Source organism: Chelonia mydas, chromosome 4 (assembly GCF_015237465.2).
Source record: "Chelonia mydas isolate rCheMyd1 chromosome 4, rCheMyd1.pri.v2, whole genome shotgun sequence".
Lineage (NCBI taxonomy): Eukaryota > Metazoa > Chordata > Testudines > Cheloniidae > Chelonia > Chelonia mydas.
This window is the reverse complement of record NC_057852.1, coordinates 117,062,549-117,080,413: the sequence shown is the minus strand read 5'-3', so window position 1 is coordinate 117,080,413 and position 17,865 is coordinate 117,062,549. Positions and strand designations below refer to the sequence as shown.

At 42.1% G+C, this 17,865-nt stretch overlaps 1 protein-coding gene across 5 annotated transcripts in view; it reads left to right on the top strand.

Moving 5' to 3' along the window:
• PPP2R2C (protein phosphatase 2 regulatory subunit Bgamma) overlaps positions 1 to 17,865 on the top strand; it is a 292,251-nt gene that overhangs the window by 65,467 nt on the left and 208,919 nt on the right. Inside the window, exon 1 of one of the 5 annotated variants that reach the window (XM_037898108.2) lies at positions 4,112 to 4,685. The exons of 2 other annotated variants lie outside the window; for them this stretch is intronic. In XM_037898108.2, coding sequence (XP_037754036.1) covers positions 4,616 to 4,685 — 70 coding nt within the window. In that variant the 5' untranslated portion in view covers positions 4,112 to 4,615. Of the gene's footprint in view, positions 1 to 4,111; positions 4,686 to 17,865 lie in introns of those variants that run through there. 2 more of the 5 variants (XM_037898109.2, XM_037898110.2) reach the window with 2 other exon arrangements.

The following is a 17,865-nucleotide window of genomic DNA, read 5'->3' as shown; positions in this document are numbered from 1 at the left end:
GTCTAAAGATGGTGGTGAGAAGGTCCTCTTGGGTTAAGTTATACAAACTGTGGGAGTATGAATAATTTGAAGTATAACCTTCAATGTCCATTTAAAAATTTCTTATTGCACCATAAAAGCAATGAGATGGACATGAGCTCACAAGGTGAAATCCTGGCACCAATGAAGGTAAACTAATGTGGGGGAAATATTCCAGCTCCCTCAGATTGATCAGGAGTATTTTATACAAAACAAATGTCATTAGTTGCAGAGTCTACTTTCTTAATTTAATGGAATGCTAGGTATAATTTCCATTTTGTTATATTTATAGGATCTGACAGTACTCTATGAACTGTAGCTAATATTGTCATCAATATTTATGATACACTAGTTTCCTACAAATATAGAAAAATCAGAATTGCAACTTGATCTATATACTGAAATTAGATGATATATTTCACAGTAATTGTGCTTCTCATTTTTAAAGTCTTGCAAAGAATAAACTAGCAACACACCTGTGGGAGTTGGGTAGAAAGCAGCACTATAATTTAATAGATAAAGAAATAAAGGAAGAGAGATGAAGTGACCTGACTCGAGTGACAGCAGGAGACAGTGTTAGAGCAGAGGTTCTCAAATTGGAAGTGGGGGTGGGTGGCCCTCCTGGGAGGTGGGTGCAGAATGTATTCGGCGGAGTGGGGTGCATGCAGTGTGCACACATTTAATTGTAAGCATGGACCACAATCGCAGTTTTGCTTTTACTCTTATTACAATAGATCATTGGCTCATTTGGGCAAGAGAAAAAAACACCACCACAAGTGAAAAAACGAAGAAGCCAAAACTGATTCAAGTAAAGCACCACTGTCACTTATATCATTATATGTACGTACGTGTGTGGGTGTATGTGTGAGTAGGTGTAGGGGGGGCATAGGGTATAAACTACTACAGATACAAAGAAGGGGGGGGGCGCGATCAAATAAGTTTTAGAACCACTGTATTAGAGCGATTAGAATTTGCTTGTTGTTTTTTGTATTACTTGTATTGTTGTATCTTAGATAGTTGTATAGACCCCATTACTGTAATATCTGATCTCTCTTTAATGGGAAAGGGTAGGAAAGTACTATTATTTCCATTTTACAGATGGGCAACTGAGTCACTGAGAAACCAAGTGACTTGCCCAAGGTGAAACAGGGAGTCTAGCCGAGCAGGGAATCATTTCTCAAATCCTGGGTTAGAACCCTAACTGCTGGACTTTCCATCCTTGCTGATGTGCTAGGCACTGTACGAGAACCTAGCAGGAGACTCAGATCACTTGAGTTCCTGTCCAGTGCTTCAACTACAAGACGACCCTTTTCTGGGGCAGAGAGAAAGGTGTATATTTTATTTCTGTGCATTTTTGCAGTTCAAGGTAATTGCTAGAATGTCTGGAGACTAGATTAGAATTGTTGTCTTGCAAGTTGGCAGTGCGGCCTGCATCATTTGTGATGTCATGCCTCAATGTGCTGTGTCAGAAGTCAGTATTTCTGTTAATGTCATGGTTTTAAGTGACGTGTTAAATGCAGAAACAGCATTCCTGGAATGACCTCTTTGAGGGTCAGTATGTGTGGTAAATACAGGAAAAACAGTCTTGTGATGGGGCAGTCTGCCATCGAGAGGTCAGCCCATCCTCTCCACATGGCTTGGCCCTTTTAAGGGTTTGGAAGGTCCTAATAGACACACATAGTGACCTAAGAGTCCTGTGAATGAATGGTGATTTAGGGAAGGAGTCTGGAGACTGTGCCTTAAAGGGCCTGATACCTTGCAGAGGAGGCAGTGGAAGGCTCTCCTGTGACCAAACCAACTGGGAAAGAGTTGGGAGAAGGGGAGCGCCATAAAAGCTGCCTCCTACCTCACAGTAACTGTATACTGACAGGGGAAGGCAGGCTTGCTGAGCCCTCCAGATTGAAAGGCTAATTGGAGAGGGTGTTCAGCGGAAGGGAGTTGGCCACAACTGACTAAGCTAAGGCAAGAGGCCTGAGATACAACCTCAGTCCCGGAGAGAGAGGGCTGAGGGGAACTGCTGTTTGAAGGAGAGAGATACTGATTGTCTTAAGGCAACAGGCAGAGAGCTGCTAACAGTATGATCCAGCTGCCACAGGGAAGAGCTGAGACTGGCTTTTAGAAAACGCTTCTGTAGTTGGTCCCAGGAGAAGCTGTGAGGAACTGCAAAGTCAGGGTGGGGGCAGCAGTCTGTAGATCTTGTGGAGATACCAATGAGCGAGGTAAAGGTAGGAGCAGCCCTGGGAAAATGCTGGAGGGATTGAAGGAATGGTGCTTAGCTGCCTAAACAGGGTCCCTGGGCTGGAACCCAGACGGGAAGGTGAGCCTGGGTTCCCCTATCTTTCCCCCGGGCCAAAAAGAGAAACATGCATGTCAAGAGTAAAAGAAGCCAAGAACGGCAAGTGCCTGAGAGAGGCCGGGTGATGCACTTGAAAGACATTAGATTTTGAGTTTCCTATTTCTGGACTTTTCTGTTATCCCTGGAGGGGAAATGGACTGAGCAGTGACTTGGCTGGGGGGCTAGGCTGAGCACCTTGACAGACCATTGTGGCACCAGAACAACTGCATGGGGCACTAGACATGAAGAAGCCCTGCAACACTTCACCCAGGCATGCAGCAGTGCTATAAAGATAGGAGGCATGATGACAAGTCTCTCCAGTCATTGGTGGTAACTTTAAAACACAAGCAGCAAATATCTCCGTATCTACTTGAAGCACTGTTCTTCTACCTGAGATTTGAAGGCACAATGTTTGCTCTGCAATGCTGATTATAACATGAGGTTGTGCTGTACTTGTGTTTAATCAATGATAAGGTGAAGTATCTGTCTTCATTTCATTTACTCAGTGCTGAAATCTTTAGAACCCTATGGTTAATATTATCTATCCTAGTGATTCTAAACAGTGGCTTATATAGCACTAATCTTTCTGCTTACTTATATGGCCCCTATCACAGTGTTGTCAGAGGCCCTCAAAGACTCTTAATGAATTTATCCTGAACAACTATCCTGTTAGTTACAAAAGAAGAGCTGAGATGCAGAGACCTTACCATGATTTGCCCAAGGTCACACAGGAAGCCTGTGGCAGTTCTGAGAACTGAACTCAGATTTCTTTTGTTTTAAGTCCAATGGCTAAACCACAAGACTGTCTTTCTGCCGTAATAATACTTCAGGCTTTTGTGACTGGTATTCCCTCCTTCCTCTTTCTAAACTAGTAGTGGACCCTTAATCAGATCTGTATATTTCAACCCACAGTGGTGCTAGCACTGCTTCAAGTATTAGTCTTTTAAAACAAGCAACTAGTTAGTACATCTAAGATCTTGGTCTGGTTAACTGGTAAGATTGCCCAAAAGTTTGAGGAACATGGCTGGTCTACTCACTTAAGAGTTCAGTAACATGAATCTCTGTAACTGCACTTGTTTAAAAGGCTTTGGCAAAAGGATGTTTATTTTACATTGCAAATGATTGATATTTCAGTGACATTTCTCTTCCTTCTGAAGAGGCTCATTCCCGTCATTCCTTTCTCTGGGTGAGGGAAAAATACAGTGAGTGCGAACAGAAGCACTAAGGAACTCCCTCCATATGTGTAATCTGCAAGCATTGCCTGTATCTACCTCCCCCTACCTGTACTATCAAGTTGCTAAGAAACCTGAGATTGTTTTCTGTTCCTTTTTGCTTTTTATTCTTTCATACATTATAATTTGCCTTTTAGTATAGAACTGTGGCACCTAAACTCTGTATTGGGTTTATTTCACCTCGTATTTTCCTTAGATTTCCTAATCTTTTAACAATTAATTTTTCATAGGCAGCTTTTGGCAGTTCACTGGTGTTTATACACACTGACACTGAATGATGGTTGCTTTTGCTGATTATGATAGTATTGACCGGTACCAAATTGTACTTTCATGCTAGCGTGGAATATGTGTCAATGCAAACCTATTTAAGCAGCCTGAAGTTCCCTTCCCCCCTACTTAAATTTTTCATTGCCCATTCACCAGCAGAAGAGCTAAAATAATTACCTGCAGTCTCATTTTTCACTTTACTACATGCAGATGTTGTGTGGTTGGGTAGTGAGAAGCTGACTGGGAGGGGCCTGCTCTGATGCAGCATAGGCATATGACAGCAGTAGCAGCAACAGCAATCACAGAGCTTCACCGGGCAGCCTTTGCTGCAGTACGCTGATTACCACTTTCCTAGCATCCGGCAAGATTCCACAGCAGCAAGCACTTGGAGCAGACTCTGCATGGGAGCTTGTTTAAGGAGTACGTGACTAAAGAATTGGGTTATTCTTTCGCTGCAGGAGAAGTGCCTGTAGTTTCTCCACACAGACCCCCTCCTGGGTTTTTTGCATTCTTAATTTATTGAAGCTTTTGTCCCCCTTTCTTTTTTGCTATTATTATTAATTATTATTATTATTTATTACTTATTTATTTATTCATCCCCCAAATCTGTGCTGCATCACTAGCTCTCATTATGCTGTGCTCAGTAGCCCAGTCTGTTCTCCGCCTCTGCTAGGCAGTGGCAGCATGGATGGTGCTCTTGTGACGACCTCTGCTGATTCTATCAGTCCACTGCGGATAGGCATGCTGAGTAATCCTGCTGTAAATGGGCGAGGACACGGACACACGAAAAATTAACCACAGCTTTCTTCGAGACCACAACTATGTGACTGAAGGTAACATAAATGTTGTCCTGATTCTCTTCGTCTGCTCTTGACTGTCTGTGTTTTCCAAGCAAAGAATGCACTGCATGTTTGGATATGTGTTTTAAAAAATTCTGTGGAGTAGATGCTGCAGAATCAGTTTGGATTTGTTAAACCCAAAGGGTATTCTGTCATGCTAGCACAATATACTGAACTACATGGATTAGAGAGGATGTTACGCTATGATCAATCTGCGCTAGTGAAGTGTGCAGCACCTAGCATTGTATGCCCAGTAGATGCACTGGAAAAGATCAGAGACAAGTGATTGTTTAAAAAAAAAAAAAGACTTGTTAGCTCAAAACTCAAAAATAATCTGTATTATTAACTGTATTGGTGATTTATTGAAGGATGTCCATCTAATTTTGACAGTTGTATCAGAACATCACAGAAATTGCTGTGTTATTTGTTTCCTTGAGAACAGTATAAATCTTGAAGCAATTATGTATACATCATCTTCGGAATACTAGTGGCTTCCTCCCAGCCTCTATGTACGTGCAAAGGATTAGAGGAAAAGAGAGAACTGCAGTTTGAGTCTTTCAATGGCTGGTAGCTTGTTACATAAAAGAGGATGCACCTGCAGGTGACAGATATTTTACACTGAGAGCCAACTTACCTTCCAGCCAGGTACATAGCTTGGGTCATGATACTGCACAGTTTCATATTTCATTGCTGAAAAGTTGGTTGTAAAAATAGGCCATCGTGAGATTGCTTGGACAGAGGAAATGTATGGTTATTTGTAATCATGGACTTCTAAATATGTATTTGTGTGTGTAGTTTTCACAGTGTTTTGCAGCAATAACAGCAGTATTGTAAGTGCAGTCTTGTGTAATAGGAGTATATTTAACATCATGTTCAATCAATACCACTTGAGACTGAATCTCCAGGTTGTGTCGTCATTTGATCAGTGTTCAGTCATCTAATGCTGTCATGTTGCATCCTGAAATGTGATCAGCTGAGAATAGCTTGATTATTTGTGATTTGCATTTTTTTTTTTTCAGGATGCAGAGCACAGCAGGATTATTTATCTGCACTAGAAATACAAAGCAGATTTTCAAAGAGAAAATAACAAAACGCTGTGCTTGTTCTCTCTAAGCAGTACCATTGGCCAGTATAATCATTTGGTAATCTTGCCTCTAGGGTATTTCTTGCTCTTTGGTTCATGTGTTTTTTTTTTAATTCTTCCTTGTTTTTTTGGATCATGTTTTGTTGTTTGTAAGGTGCTTTATGATTACTTTTTTTTTTTTTTAACTCTTGAGCTGTGATTAGTTAAAATAACATTTGACAAAACTTTCTCTCTTAAATGTATACTAAAATTACAAAGATGTACAGCATGACTTCTGCAGTGAATTACATGTTGAGGCTTTAATGCATGTTTGGTGCAATTGTGGGCCTTTGTTGGGATGAAGACTGCAAGAAGACAGGGTACATTTTGATATGTTTAATAGTTTTGGTAACTTTAGGGAAACAATCCGTTTGGATTTTGTAAATAACGTTTTGTAAAATATGTTTGTGTGTTGCAATATGTGGATTTTTAAAAACAAATTATCATATTTAGTCAGCATTGCTGTGTACAATAAGGCTGTGGCTCACTTTTTAGCTTCAGTTGATATTCAGAGCAGAAGGTAGTAATGCTCTTCCATGATTGTTATGTGTGGACTGACCTTCCTGAATCAGATCAGAACAACCCTCGAACAGGAATGTCAGCTGTAGCTATATTGTCTTTATGACCAGAAATCCGGATGACACATTTGGTGGATTGAACATGAGGAGTGGTGGCAGAGGAAATCTTGCGTTAGGGAAGTGTTGCTTCAGCAGCTCCATCTAGTGTAACACATCTCAGGGAAAAAGGCTGAATTAGGAAAAACTGACATACAACTCTTCTCTCCTCCATTATCTTGTAAACTTCGCACCTCGGAGATCACAACACACATTAAAAGACCACACTGATCAGTAGCAGGAAGTAAGAAATAAGCCTTTCTCCTCTGAAATCCACCATGCTCTTGAGGATACCTTCAGTTTTAAAGTCCCATAAAAAGAACCACCAGCAATTCTAATCTTTCACTAATGTAACTTTTGTTAGAACATGTACTGGGGTATTAAGAAGTATTTGTTTCTTTATTCAAAGATTTTGGTCATTGAAATAGCCTCCCAAGATAACATTTCTCCTTCATAAAAGTCCTAGGGGAACAGCAATCACTGCACATTATCCTATCACACTTCAGTATTATGCATAAATTAATTAACACAGAACATTCAGGCACAGAAATAGAATTAGCATTGGTTATATTTTGGCATACAATTTTGTTTTGGCGTAAAACAACTCTTGGGTTTTCTTTGATAGGGTGTAAATACAAATTTCCTATTACCTACCTTCCTCTGCCATGAAACTAGATCAAAGCAGAGGTTTTTTTGATCCGGTTGATTTAAAATAAACAATTCTTGCTTTTTATTCAGAACATTTTTTAAAATTACCCATTGTTTTGATATATCTGAGTCCACATGTAACTTAATTATTTTCTCCTGTACTCAGACATTTTAAAACTGCTGTAAGAGACTCCCTCAATCTTCACTTCTATGCCTGCCACCCCATAAAGCAAACTAAAGTCACTTCCAGAAATAAGGCATTTCTGACCTTTTATTTACTTTTCCCTCTCCTTTCCTTAGGGAAAATAAATCAACAATCAAGAGGACATCTGAAGTTAATTATGGCGTTGTTTCACTTCTCCCCCCTCTCCCCCTCCACCCCCCCGCTTCAGTGGATGGATAACAGTACTGATATAAAGTTAAATGACCAAGTGACATCCAAATTCATACCTTATATGAAAACTGTGTGCCAAATCTGGCTCATTCTACTCATGCCAGTGAACCAGTTGTTTTCAGTAGTACTATTTGCGTGAGTAAAGCACGCAGGATTTGAGCATATACTTTTGCTACTTTTAATGCCAAGGTTGCTCTTCCAAGCAGCATTGTTTATACTTCATTTATTTACATTGGGGTTATCTGGGCTAATTATGATTTACCTTAATTTTTAGAATTTAGGTTATTTTAAAAACTTCTTGTTTGGCTTGTCAAGGTTCTTCAGGGAAGTAGGTTTTAGCATAACTGTGTCTTGTTTGGACTTGATCCTGCTGTTGTGTTTGCAGATTTCCACTTAAGTTAATGGCATTACGAAAGCATTAATTTGGGCCATTTTCTCATCTTAGTTCATAAAAATGTTTTACATTTAAGTGAGTTTTAAAAAAAAAAAAAAGAAAAACTCAAATGTCCAGTTGAAACAAAAAATGTATTTTGCAAAGTTTTCATGTGCAAGAGAGAGGTTTTAAAAAAAAAATCTAAAGGTGAATTTCACTGCTGTGTTATATTTTATCAGTACTGTTTCTGCTCTTGCATCCAAACTCCTGGACCTGTGGGAATCATAGGGATGTCATCTGAAGCAGAGAACAGTTTTCCAGTGCTGGGAAAATATGTTGTAAAGATCATGTACGACCTCTACAGCTATAGAACGTTGTTAAAGAGAGTAGGGAAACAAGGAGAAGAGACAGGTTAACATAGGACAGAACAAGGAGGTGAAGAATAGAGGATTAGGTCTATTGTGACACAGACTACAACAGGGAAGGCAGAAGATGCTGTTTTTCAAGTAAAGAAATGGAGAGATACCAGAAGAGAAGAATGGAAGGAGAATAAATTACATTTGGAAGCTTTTTGGGGAAGAGAAGGTTCTTAACATGGAACCTCAACCATGCCTGGGACCTCTAAGTATAACTGTAATAAAAATAATAAAGAGTAATAATAAACTATCAGGAAATGACTCATAGAAATGGGAAGGTGAAGAGAATATGGCAGGAGTTCTCAACCTTTTTCTTTCTGAGACCCCTGAATACGCTATTAAAAGCTCCACGGCCCACCTGTGCCACAACAACTGGTTTTCTGTTTATAAAAGTCAGGGCTGGCATTAGGGAAATTGCCTGGGGCCCCATGCCACAGGGCCCCCCGTAAAGCTAAGTTGCTCAGGCTTTGGCTTTAGCCTCGGGTGGCAGGGCTCAGGGCCCAAGGCTTTAGCCCCATGCAATGGGGCTTTGGCTGTCTGCCCTGAGTCCCAGCAAGTCTAATGCTGGTCCTGCTTGGAGGACCCCCTGAAACCTGCTTGCGGCCCCCCAGGGGGCCCCAGATCCCCAGTTGAGAACCACTGGAATATGGTACAGTGCTGTTTAGAATGGATCAGAGAAGAATAGAGAGAACAGGAAAAGAATAAGCCTTACTGGGACTTTTCACATGCTTAAAGTTAGTTTGCTTAATAGTCCTAGTAAGGTGAATTCACATTCATAAAGTTAGAGCACCTTTCTGAATTGGGACCTAGATGAGGGGGGGAAAAACAATCTCTTTTTTGTTTTCCTGGCAGAGAGGATATTTTGGGGGCAAGGGATGAGATGGCTCTCTAGAGCATGTGCACTATATTTCTGGCTGTCCTGTGTTCAGTAGATTAGTACTTGGCAGAAACAGAGAGAAAATTAACAAAAATTCACCACAATGCCTACACAACTCTATGGTGGGAGAGTGGGGGAGAGAATTCAGGGGAAACAACATCTCCAAGACCCAAGTTTACCAAGAGAATTGATCCTCAGAAAACTTTTCAGAAAGTTGGTGGAATTGCCAGCCCCAAGAGTTTTAAATCCATGTGTCATATCCCCCAAAATCCTGAGATTGGCCTAAAAACCATGATATTTTAAAAAATAAGTTTGGGATTCTTTTAATTTGCCTTCTGGTATTGTTTAACTTTCAGTTTTCACATTTTCAAGCTTTTTCTCTGAAAACACACAGAAAAGTCACTTTCTGCAAACAGGACCTAACAGTGGAGTGTGTGGTCTGCACATTTGTTTATCTGTGCCCCTAATTCAACAGTGGCACTTTCACATTCCACTGTTTCTGTTGAGATCATTCCTGTTCCTGGCAGAAAGGGTCTACATGGAAAGGTTGGCTGTACTGCATTGTTTGCAGAAATGGAGCAGCACTCTTTCCTTAGTTATGGCCCTACAAGTCCAGTTAAAGTCAGCATAGCTGCATGGAAATAATTGAGAGGAGAATCTGACCTTTACTATGCACCCATTTATATAACCAAATAATACAATTCTGGAATTTGTTTCCATTGTTTAGATTTTATTAAAAGGTGGTAGCCATGTTAGTGATGTATTAACCTCTTTAAATGCTGTATCTGAAATATGTGAATTATTAATAATGAAGCATAGAATATAGTGGTGAACCATATTTATAACCATTTAAAACAAATGTTTGTTGTGCGGTGTGAAAATGCCATTTTTATGTAAAATGTTGTACATGTTGGAAACACTGCAATGGTTTCATGAATATTTTTGGAAGAAAATCAAAGCATGACATACAAAAAACAGGATGTCTGTCTTGTCTAGCCCTTACTTTTAAATAATCAGTATCTATTCCTGTTTAAACCAAGATGGAGGAAATTATCCATCTTCATCTGCCAGGAAGGAATTTATGTGTAAGCTTGTTATTAATAACTATCTTCAAACATAAAAGAACTTCCTTATTTGATGAAGGGATGGCGTCCTAGAGAGTCTTCTGCTCATATATGTATTACAGAGTATTGTCAGTTGGCTTGTGTGTGTGCTCATTGTACACTGTACCAGCCCTGCAGATAGCTGGCTCAGCAGACCTTGATAGTACTACACAGAAAGACCACAGACTCGGTTCATTGGCGAAGGTGCTCGGCCAGGTTTATTGCTGACGAAGCACGGTGCTAGTATGCTACTACATGTATGCCCATGACAATGGACTCAGCTCAGTCAGCAGTGGGACTTTCTGCTGGCCCCTTGGCTGGACAAAGGTGCCCCTCCTATGATCTCTTGTATACATTGATATAAACAAGTTAGTTATTACGCTCCTGATGTGGTTAGTTACCGTCCCTTATACCCACTGGTCTGAGCAAAACACCTCCATCCATCATTCTGTTCTCCTATCCTTGTCTTTACACGGGGTTGGTGTGTTCCTGAATCATCTCTCAGGACTGTGTTTATGGCATTAGTCTATGTTGGGATGTACCTGTACTAGTCTTGTAGAATGTGTTTACGTGAATACCCTGTACCTACTACTACTTAGGAGTGCCTGTGTTTTAACAACGCTAGCTCTACTTTTGCCAAGTTCATGTACTGGACAGTGAATTTGTAAACAAGAGTCTGCTTTATGACAGGGCCTGACTTATGGTCATAGCATGGACTGACTTTGCTGACTATGGTTCAGGTCTCAGGTCTCACACAAGGTCCAGTGCTACAGGCTCTCTCCTTCTACTACACAGAGGAGTGTAGGAATTGCTGTACTGGAATCAGAAGCTGTGGTCTATCTTGTCTATTATCCTGCCTTTGAGAGTGGCTAATACCAATTTCATCAAAGAAAGATACAAAGGATAGGATAACCTGTCCACAGGGAAAGTTTCCTTGTAACCATCAATGATTAGGGATTGTTTTATGCCCTGAAGATTGAGGGTTTATAGACCTTTTTTAAAAAATAAGTTTTGTATTATAACTCTGGATGTTCTTACTAATTCTCATTCATCACTTGTACTCTGTTTTCTCTCACATCAGAAATGAATAGGGGTGAACCCTGGTCAACCTTGCCTTATCCCAGAACTTCTGGTTATGTTCTTAGATGGTGCTGTGTGCAGTGGATCCAATCAATCTTTCATCCAGAATTCCAATCAAGTGAATATTTTGGATGGCCCTGAAACATTTTGGGTAGACAGGGTTTATTCCATCCAAGTGGTAGGCTCAGTCCTGTAACCTTTATTCATAGGATTTGAGGAATGTGGGCATTGGATGCAGGATCTGGCCCAAAGTGAATTGCAGTGTAATAATACTTGTTGCTTATACTGTAGAGTTTACATATTCAAAAAAACTGTTAACCTAATTTTCATACCATTTCTGGGAGACACTGAAAAGTGTTGTCAACTCCATTGTTCAGTGGCCTGCCCAAGCCTACAGGGCGAGTTGGCAGCAGAGCCAAGGCTAGATTTCCTGACTCAGGATTGGAATTTAGATTTTCCTGACTCCCATTCCATTGCCTTTACTCTAGACCAGAATCCGCAAGATCCCTCAGCATGCATTTGCTGTTGGTTGCTTGAAAGATGGCCTGTTTAACTAAGAACTAGTGTAGCAACTGGCCATTTGATATACACAAGAGAGCATTTTAAAATTCACTGTGTTGTGAAATGTTTGAGGGCTTGGATTGTATTTCTGGAGAAAGTAGTGTCCCTACATATTAATACTAGGGTGTGTGGGGCGGGTGATTCTTCAGTGCTTTCTATCTTCTGTTTTCATTCACACCTGTGAAACATGGGTTTTAAATGCTATTAAATTAGAATGCTGCTACACTTTTTACTTTCATTTTGCAAAGGTGTAACTGACTACACAGGGTGCACAACATTGGAGAATTGGACTCTTTATATTTAAATTGGACACAGGGTTACATAGTCCATCTCAGACCAATTGTACACATTTTTTTAGGAAGTGGTAAATGTTCTCCTGTGTACATGAATATGAACTTGTTAGTCTCTCACCCAAATGTGTCCCACACAGAACAATATGAACGTGACACGCTAGAATGACCAAGTTATACCAGTTCCACAATTATGAACCCTACAAAAATGCAAGTGAGGAGCACAAATTCCCAGTTGCCAGAACTGCCAACAGGCGCCTCAGTGAAAAAAAGATCCCTTGTTTGTTTCAGTAATTTAAACCCCCCCCCCCCCCAATATTTGTCATGAATTCTGAAGTTCAAGAGGTCAACATTGCATGTATAAAATGCATGTATAAAATATTGATCTATGCAAGCTTTGTAGATTTTCTTCTAATTGAAACTGACAGTTCAAAAGCACTGAATAATGTAAAACTAAAGAACATAGTGCACGTAGAGCAGTTGTCATCGTTCACTGCAGGAGCAGTTTATTCAGCACATGCATCATTATGAAAAGGAAGGCATATCTTGCATTATATTTTATTTTCCATACAGACCTTAAGTCTTAATATAGTTCAGTAATGTATTATATACATAAATGGTGAATTTAGAGTAGAATAGCTATGGTCCCTACATGAATTTAAGATGAGAAACATGATAAAATAACACTGAATATTTTATAGTAGAAAAAAAACTGAGTATCTTTACTGCAGTCATAAAAAGATGATAAATCATTACTGCTTACATTGCATTACTGCGTCATTAGTGGTTTCTGGATCCTTGATTTCTCTGCCTCTGCTTAATTCATCCGCTTTAATAAGGATTTGAATAGAGAATTTATTCTAAGCCAAGATGTTATTTACTGATTGCTATCAGAGTTGTTTTTGGGCAGGGAATTGATAGTGCAGTAGGTGATTCAGCTGTCTCGGGTAATCTGAAAATTACAGTGGAGTTGGTTGCAGAGCCTTCTATTTTTAAATAAGAAAATAGTTTGGCTGAAGTGCCTTGTAACGTCCAGCTGTGTTTAATATTTTCCATGATCCAGAATCTGTACTTTGTGGGGATTTGGGTGTGCTTAGGAAATGCCGTGATTCTAAATATCTTTACGTTAGTGGACGTTTTCTCTATAGTGTTTATCCCATGTTAGTTGTGTAATTCTTGTACAGTAGTGAAGAGCAGGCAAGCCACCTTATGGTATATGTTAAAATAGTGAGAGAATTTTGTTTGGCGGGGTTGTTTCTGCTGATAGACTGTTTCCTAGGTTATTTTCTGGATCTGAGATGCAAATAATAAGATGCCATTTTTGGCTACTTTAACTACAGCAAATTCAGTTAATAAAAATGTACATCCAGGGACTGGATACCTTAATGAAATCCTTCAGCACAACACATGTGTCATGCAGTTCAGTGGCTTTTGTGAATTATTTATACAACAGAGGTTTTGGATCTGTATTAGGGTTGCCAGGTGTCCGGTTTTTGACCGGAACAACCCGGTCTAAAAGGGACCACGGCTCCATTAAAAGTCAGGTCAGCGGCACACACTCCCTGCCTGCCCTAGCTCCGTGCGGCTCCCGGAAGCAGCAGAGTCCTGCACTTAGGATGGAAGAATCCCATGCACTGCTGCAGGTTGGGGACCGACTGGCTATGTGGCAGTTCTGCAGAAAAGGACCTGGAGATTACAGTGGACGTGAAGCTGGATATGAGTTGTCAGTGTGCCCTTGTTGCCGAAGGCTAAAGGCATATTGGACTGGATTAGTAGAAGCATTGCCAGCAGATCGAGGGAAGTGATTATTCCCCTCTATTTGGAACTGGTGAGGCCACGTCTGGAGTATTGGGTCCAGTTTTGAGCCCCCCACTACATAAAGGATGTGGACAAATTGGAGTCCAGAGGAGGGCAACGGAAATGATTAGGGGGCTGGAGCACATGACTTATGAGGAGAGGTTGAGGGAACTGGGCTTATTTAGTCTGCAGAAGAGAAGAGTGGGGGGGATTTGACAGCAGCCTTCAACTACCTGAAGGGGGGGGGCAGTTCCAAAGAGGATGGAGCTAGGCTGTTCTCAGTGGTGGCAGATGACAGAACAAGGAGCAGTGGTCTCAAATTGCAGTGGGGGAGGTCTAGGTTGGATATTAGGAAAAACTATTTCACTAGGAGGGTGGTGCAGCACTGGAATGGGTTACCTAGAAAGGTGGTGGAATCTCTATCCTTAGAGGTTTTTAAGGCCTGGCTTGACAAAGCCCTGGCTGGGATGATTTAGTTGGGGTTGGTCCTGCTTTGAGCAGGGTGTTGGACTAGATGACCTCCTGAGGTCCCTTCCAATTCTAATCTTCTATGATTCTATGACATGTCCCTGTGGCCCCTAAGCCCTGCCTGTTGCCCCCACCCTGAGTGCCAGCTCTGCTGCTCCCATTGGCCAGGAACAGTGCCCCAATCTTGAGCCCCATCCCACACTCAAACTTCCCCCCCAGAGCCCACACCCCAACTCCCTGCCCCAGCCCTGAGCCCCCTCCCGCACCCAAACTCCCTCCCAGAGCCAGCACCCCTTCCTGCACTCTGAACCCCTCAGCCCCAGACCAGAGCCCCCTCCTGCACCCCAAACCCCTCATCCCTGGCCCCACCCCAGAGCCCACACCCCCAGCCAGAGCCCCAACGCCCTGCCCGAGCCTAGTGAAAATGAGCGAGGGAGTGAGGGCGGGCGAGAGCGAGGGAGGGAGGGAGTGGGGATGGAGTGGTTGGGGCCTCGGAGAAGAGATGGGGCCTTAGGGAAGGGGCAGGACAAGGATGTTCAATTTTCTGCAATCAGAAAGTTGGCAACCTAATCTGTACTGCCTTCTCTTTCCTATACTCACATTTATTTGTAGCCACAGTAAGGACAGAAACATCTGTCTCTAATATGGTACTACATTTGGATGACTTTTAATTATCAACATGGATGCTAAAGAAAGCAAAGCACAGAAACTTCAGTTAATTTTAATATCCTCTAGTTTCAATTTACCTCAAACCCGAATAGACCTTAACTGATGTCTCAATTCCTTCTGTTGCTTTTGCTGCTTTCTTGACATAGCCATTAAAAGTAGTTTGATTGTGCACACTGACACTATATTTACACAAATCCCAAGATTAATACTATCCTACAATTATGCTATTTGCATTATTGACAGTCACAGTTTATTCTGAGTGCTGTGGTAGGTACTAGTTTAAAATAAAGTTAATCAGGGTTAATTTTTAAAAAAATTGATTGCTTTTCTCTCTGCCTAATAAATCCCTCAGTTGTTAATCATTAATCGAAGGGTTTAAATGCATACTATGTCAAGTAAATAAAGAAATAATTCTGACTATAAACTGGTCTCTAATGTGCAGTATTTTGCTTTTAAACCATGATCCAGTCAACATGACTTCAGGCCAGTGCTCAATTTGTAATGAAAGAGGGGCCGGGGGTCAAGCAATTTTTTTACTTTCATAAACTGATGCAGTAAGCCCAGAGGTGCTGGGGCTCAGCCTTGGCAAGCCCGGGCACAAATTAAGCGCTGCCTCAGGCCCTGTTGAGTAGCAAAGGATTTGGGTTATTGTAAAAGTTGGCATTTTCCAAAGATCTCTACTAAACCTTTCTTGAGTTTTAAGAGAATTTATGACTATAACGTTGTTGTATATTGTGATATAATAGAAAAACAGATCACTTTGATGTCTGGTCACATGCTGCCCTCCAGTGTGCGATGCAGTGCAAATGGGAGAAGAACAGGGAAGGAAATGTAGTAAAAGGTGGGGAGCAGTATCTCTGCTGTGTACCATTTTCTTCCATGGGAGCCTATGGAAGCCCATCCATGCTGTACTGCTAGGGCTAGATGAGTTGAGAGGTGGGGTAGGGGTAGAAATGGACCTGTGAAGCATCTACTTAATATAGCACACTTCCCTCAACCCTGATGGATTTCAGGGTGGAAATTCATGTGGTAGCTAATGTTCCTTCAGAGAGGTAGGAAAGAGACTGTGGCAGCCAGGTGTCCTCAGAGCCAGGCTCTCAGGGGTATTGGGGCCCTTGAAGCAGCATGGTGGGGTTGATTTTTTTTTCTCCTCCTCCACGTAGATGCCTTGGGAATTGCAGGGATTGGATCCAGATTTCCCTATATATTTCAGACTCTGCATGATTTTTAGGCTGTGCCCTTTCCCTTGCATGTGTTACCCACTCTAGGGTTACCAACTTTCTAATGGCAGAAAACTGAACACCCCTGCCCCGCCCCTTCTCCGAGGCCCTGCTCCCACTCCATCCCCCTTTCTCTATTGCTCACTCTCCTCCATCCTCACTCACTTTCATTAGGCAGGGGGTTGCGGTGCGGGAGGGGGTGAGGGCTCTGGCTGGGAGTGTGGGCTCTGGGGTAGGGCCAGAAATGAGGCATTTGGGGTGTGATGGGGGCTCAGGGCTAAGCCGGGGGTGGGGGTGCAGGCTCCAGGAGGGTGTTTGGGTGAGGGAGAGGGCTTAGGGCTGGGGCAGAGGGTGGTGGTGCGGGCTCTGGGAAGGAGTCAAGGCGCAGGAGGGGGTTCCGACCTGGGGCACGGGGTTGGGGAGCAGGCTCCAGCTGGGCAGCACTTACCTCATGCAACTCTCAGTTGGCAGAATAGCAGGGCTAAGACAGGCTCCCTCCGGAAGCGGCTGGAATGTCTGGCTCCTAGTCATAGGCCCCCACAGCTCTCATTGGCCATGGTTCCTGGCCAATGGGAGCTGCGGAGCTGGCACTGGAGGGCGAGGGCAGCAGCGCAGAGCTTCTCTGATTGCCCCTCCGCCTAGGGGCCGTGGGGACATGCTGGCTGCTTCTGGGAGCTTTGTGGAGCCAGGGCTGCACCGCCGACTGTACTTTTAATGGCCCGGTCAGCGGTGCTGACTGGAGCTGCCAGGATCCCTTTTCGACCGGGCGTTCTGGTCAAAAACTGGACGCCTGGCCACCCGAGTGCACTTCTAAAAGTAATTGTGCAGGGTGAACTTAGCTGCATGTGCCGAGTGCTGATGGCCCTTTCCTGGGGGGGTTGCTCTGGGAGGATAGGATTTAGGTCAAGCATTTACAGGTTCCCTTACATTTCTGAAGTGCCTGAAAACAAAATTAATGTACAAAGAACTTGATCCTTCTTTGAATTATATGGCCAAACATGATCATGAATCTTGCAAAAATGACTAGAGCACATCCTACCCAGAAGCTATATGAATTGCAGCAGCTGACAGTAAAAAATATTCACTGTTGCTGAGGTCTGTGTATTTTGATCAGAATCAAACCATAAAAACAGAGCAAGAAATATAACTTTCTAATCTAATTTCAAAAGCGCAAGCATGAAACCTCTGTCTTCTAGCCCAGGATTAGGCATTTACAATTTCTGTTTAATCACTGTCGAGTGCATGATTTCCAGGGATAAGAATACTGTGTACTTCTAACTCTGCAGCCTTTAATCAGGCAAAAGTCCACATTGCCTTGGGAAGGACTAAGTTAAAACATGAGCCACAAATTTGACATTCTGTAAATGGCCAAGAAGTGTGGTTATGGTTGGAAAAGCAACTATGTAGAAATGGCATGTTAATCCACAGATCTGTTCCCTGCCTCTATTTGGAGTTTCATAGTCATATTAAAAGAGTTTGTATTACTCTCAGTAGCTCTGGGAGAGTGTGACTGGAGTACATATACTCCAACCTGGGCTGAT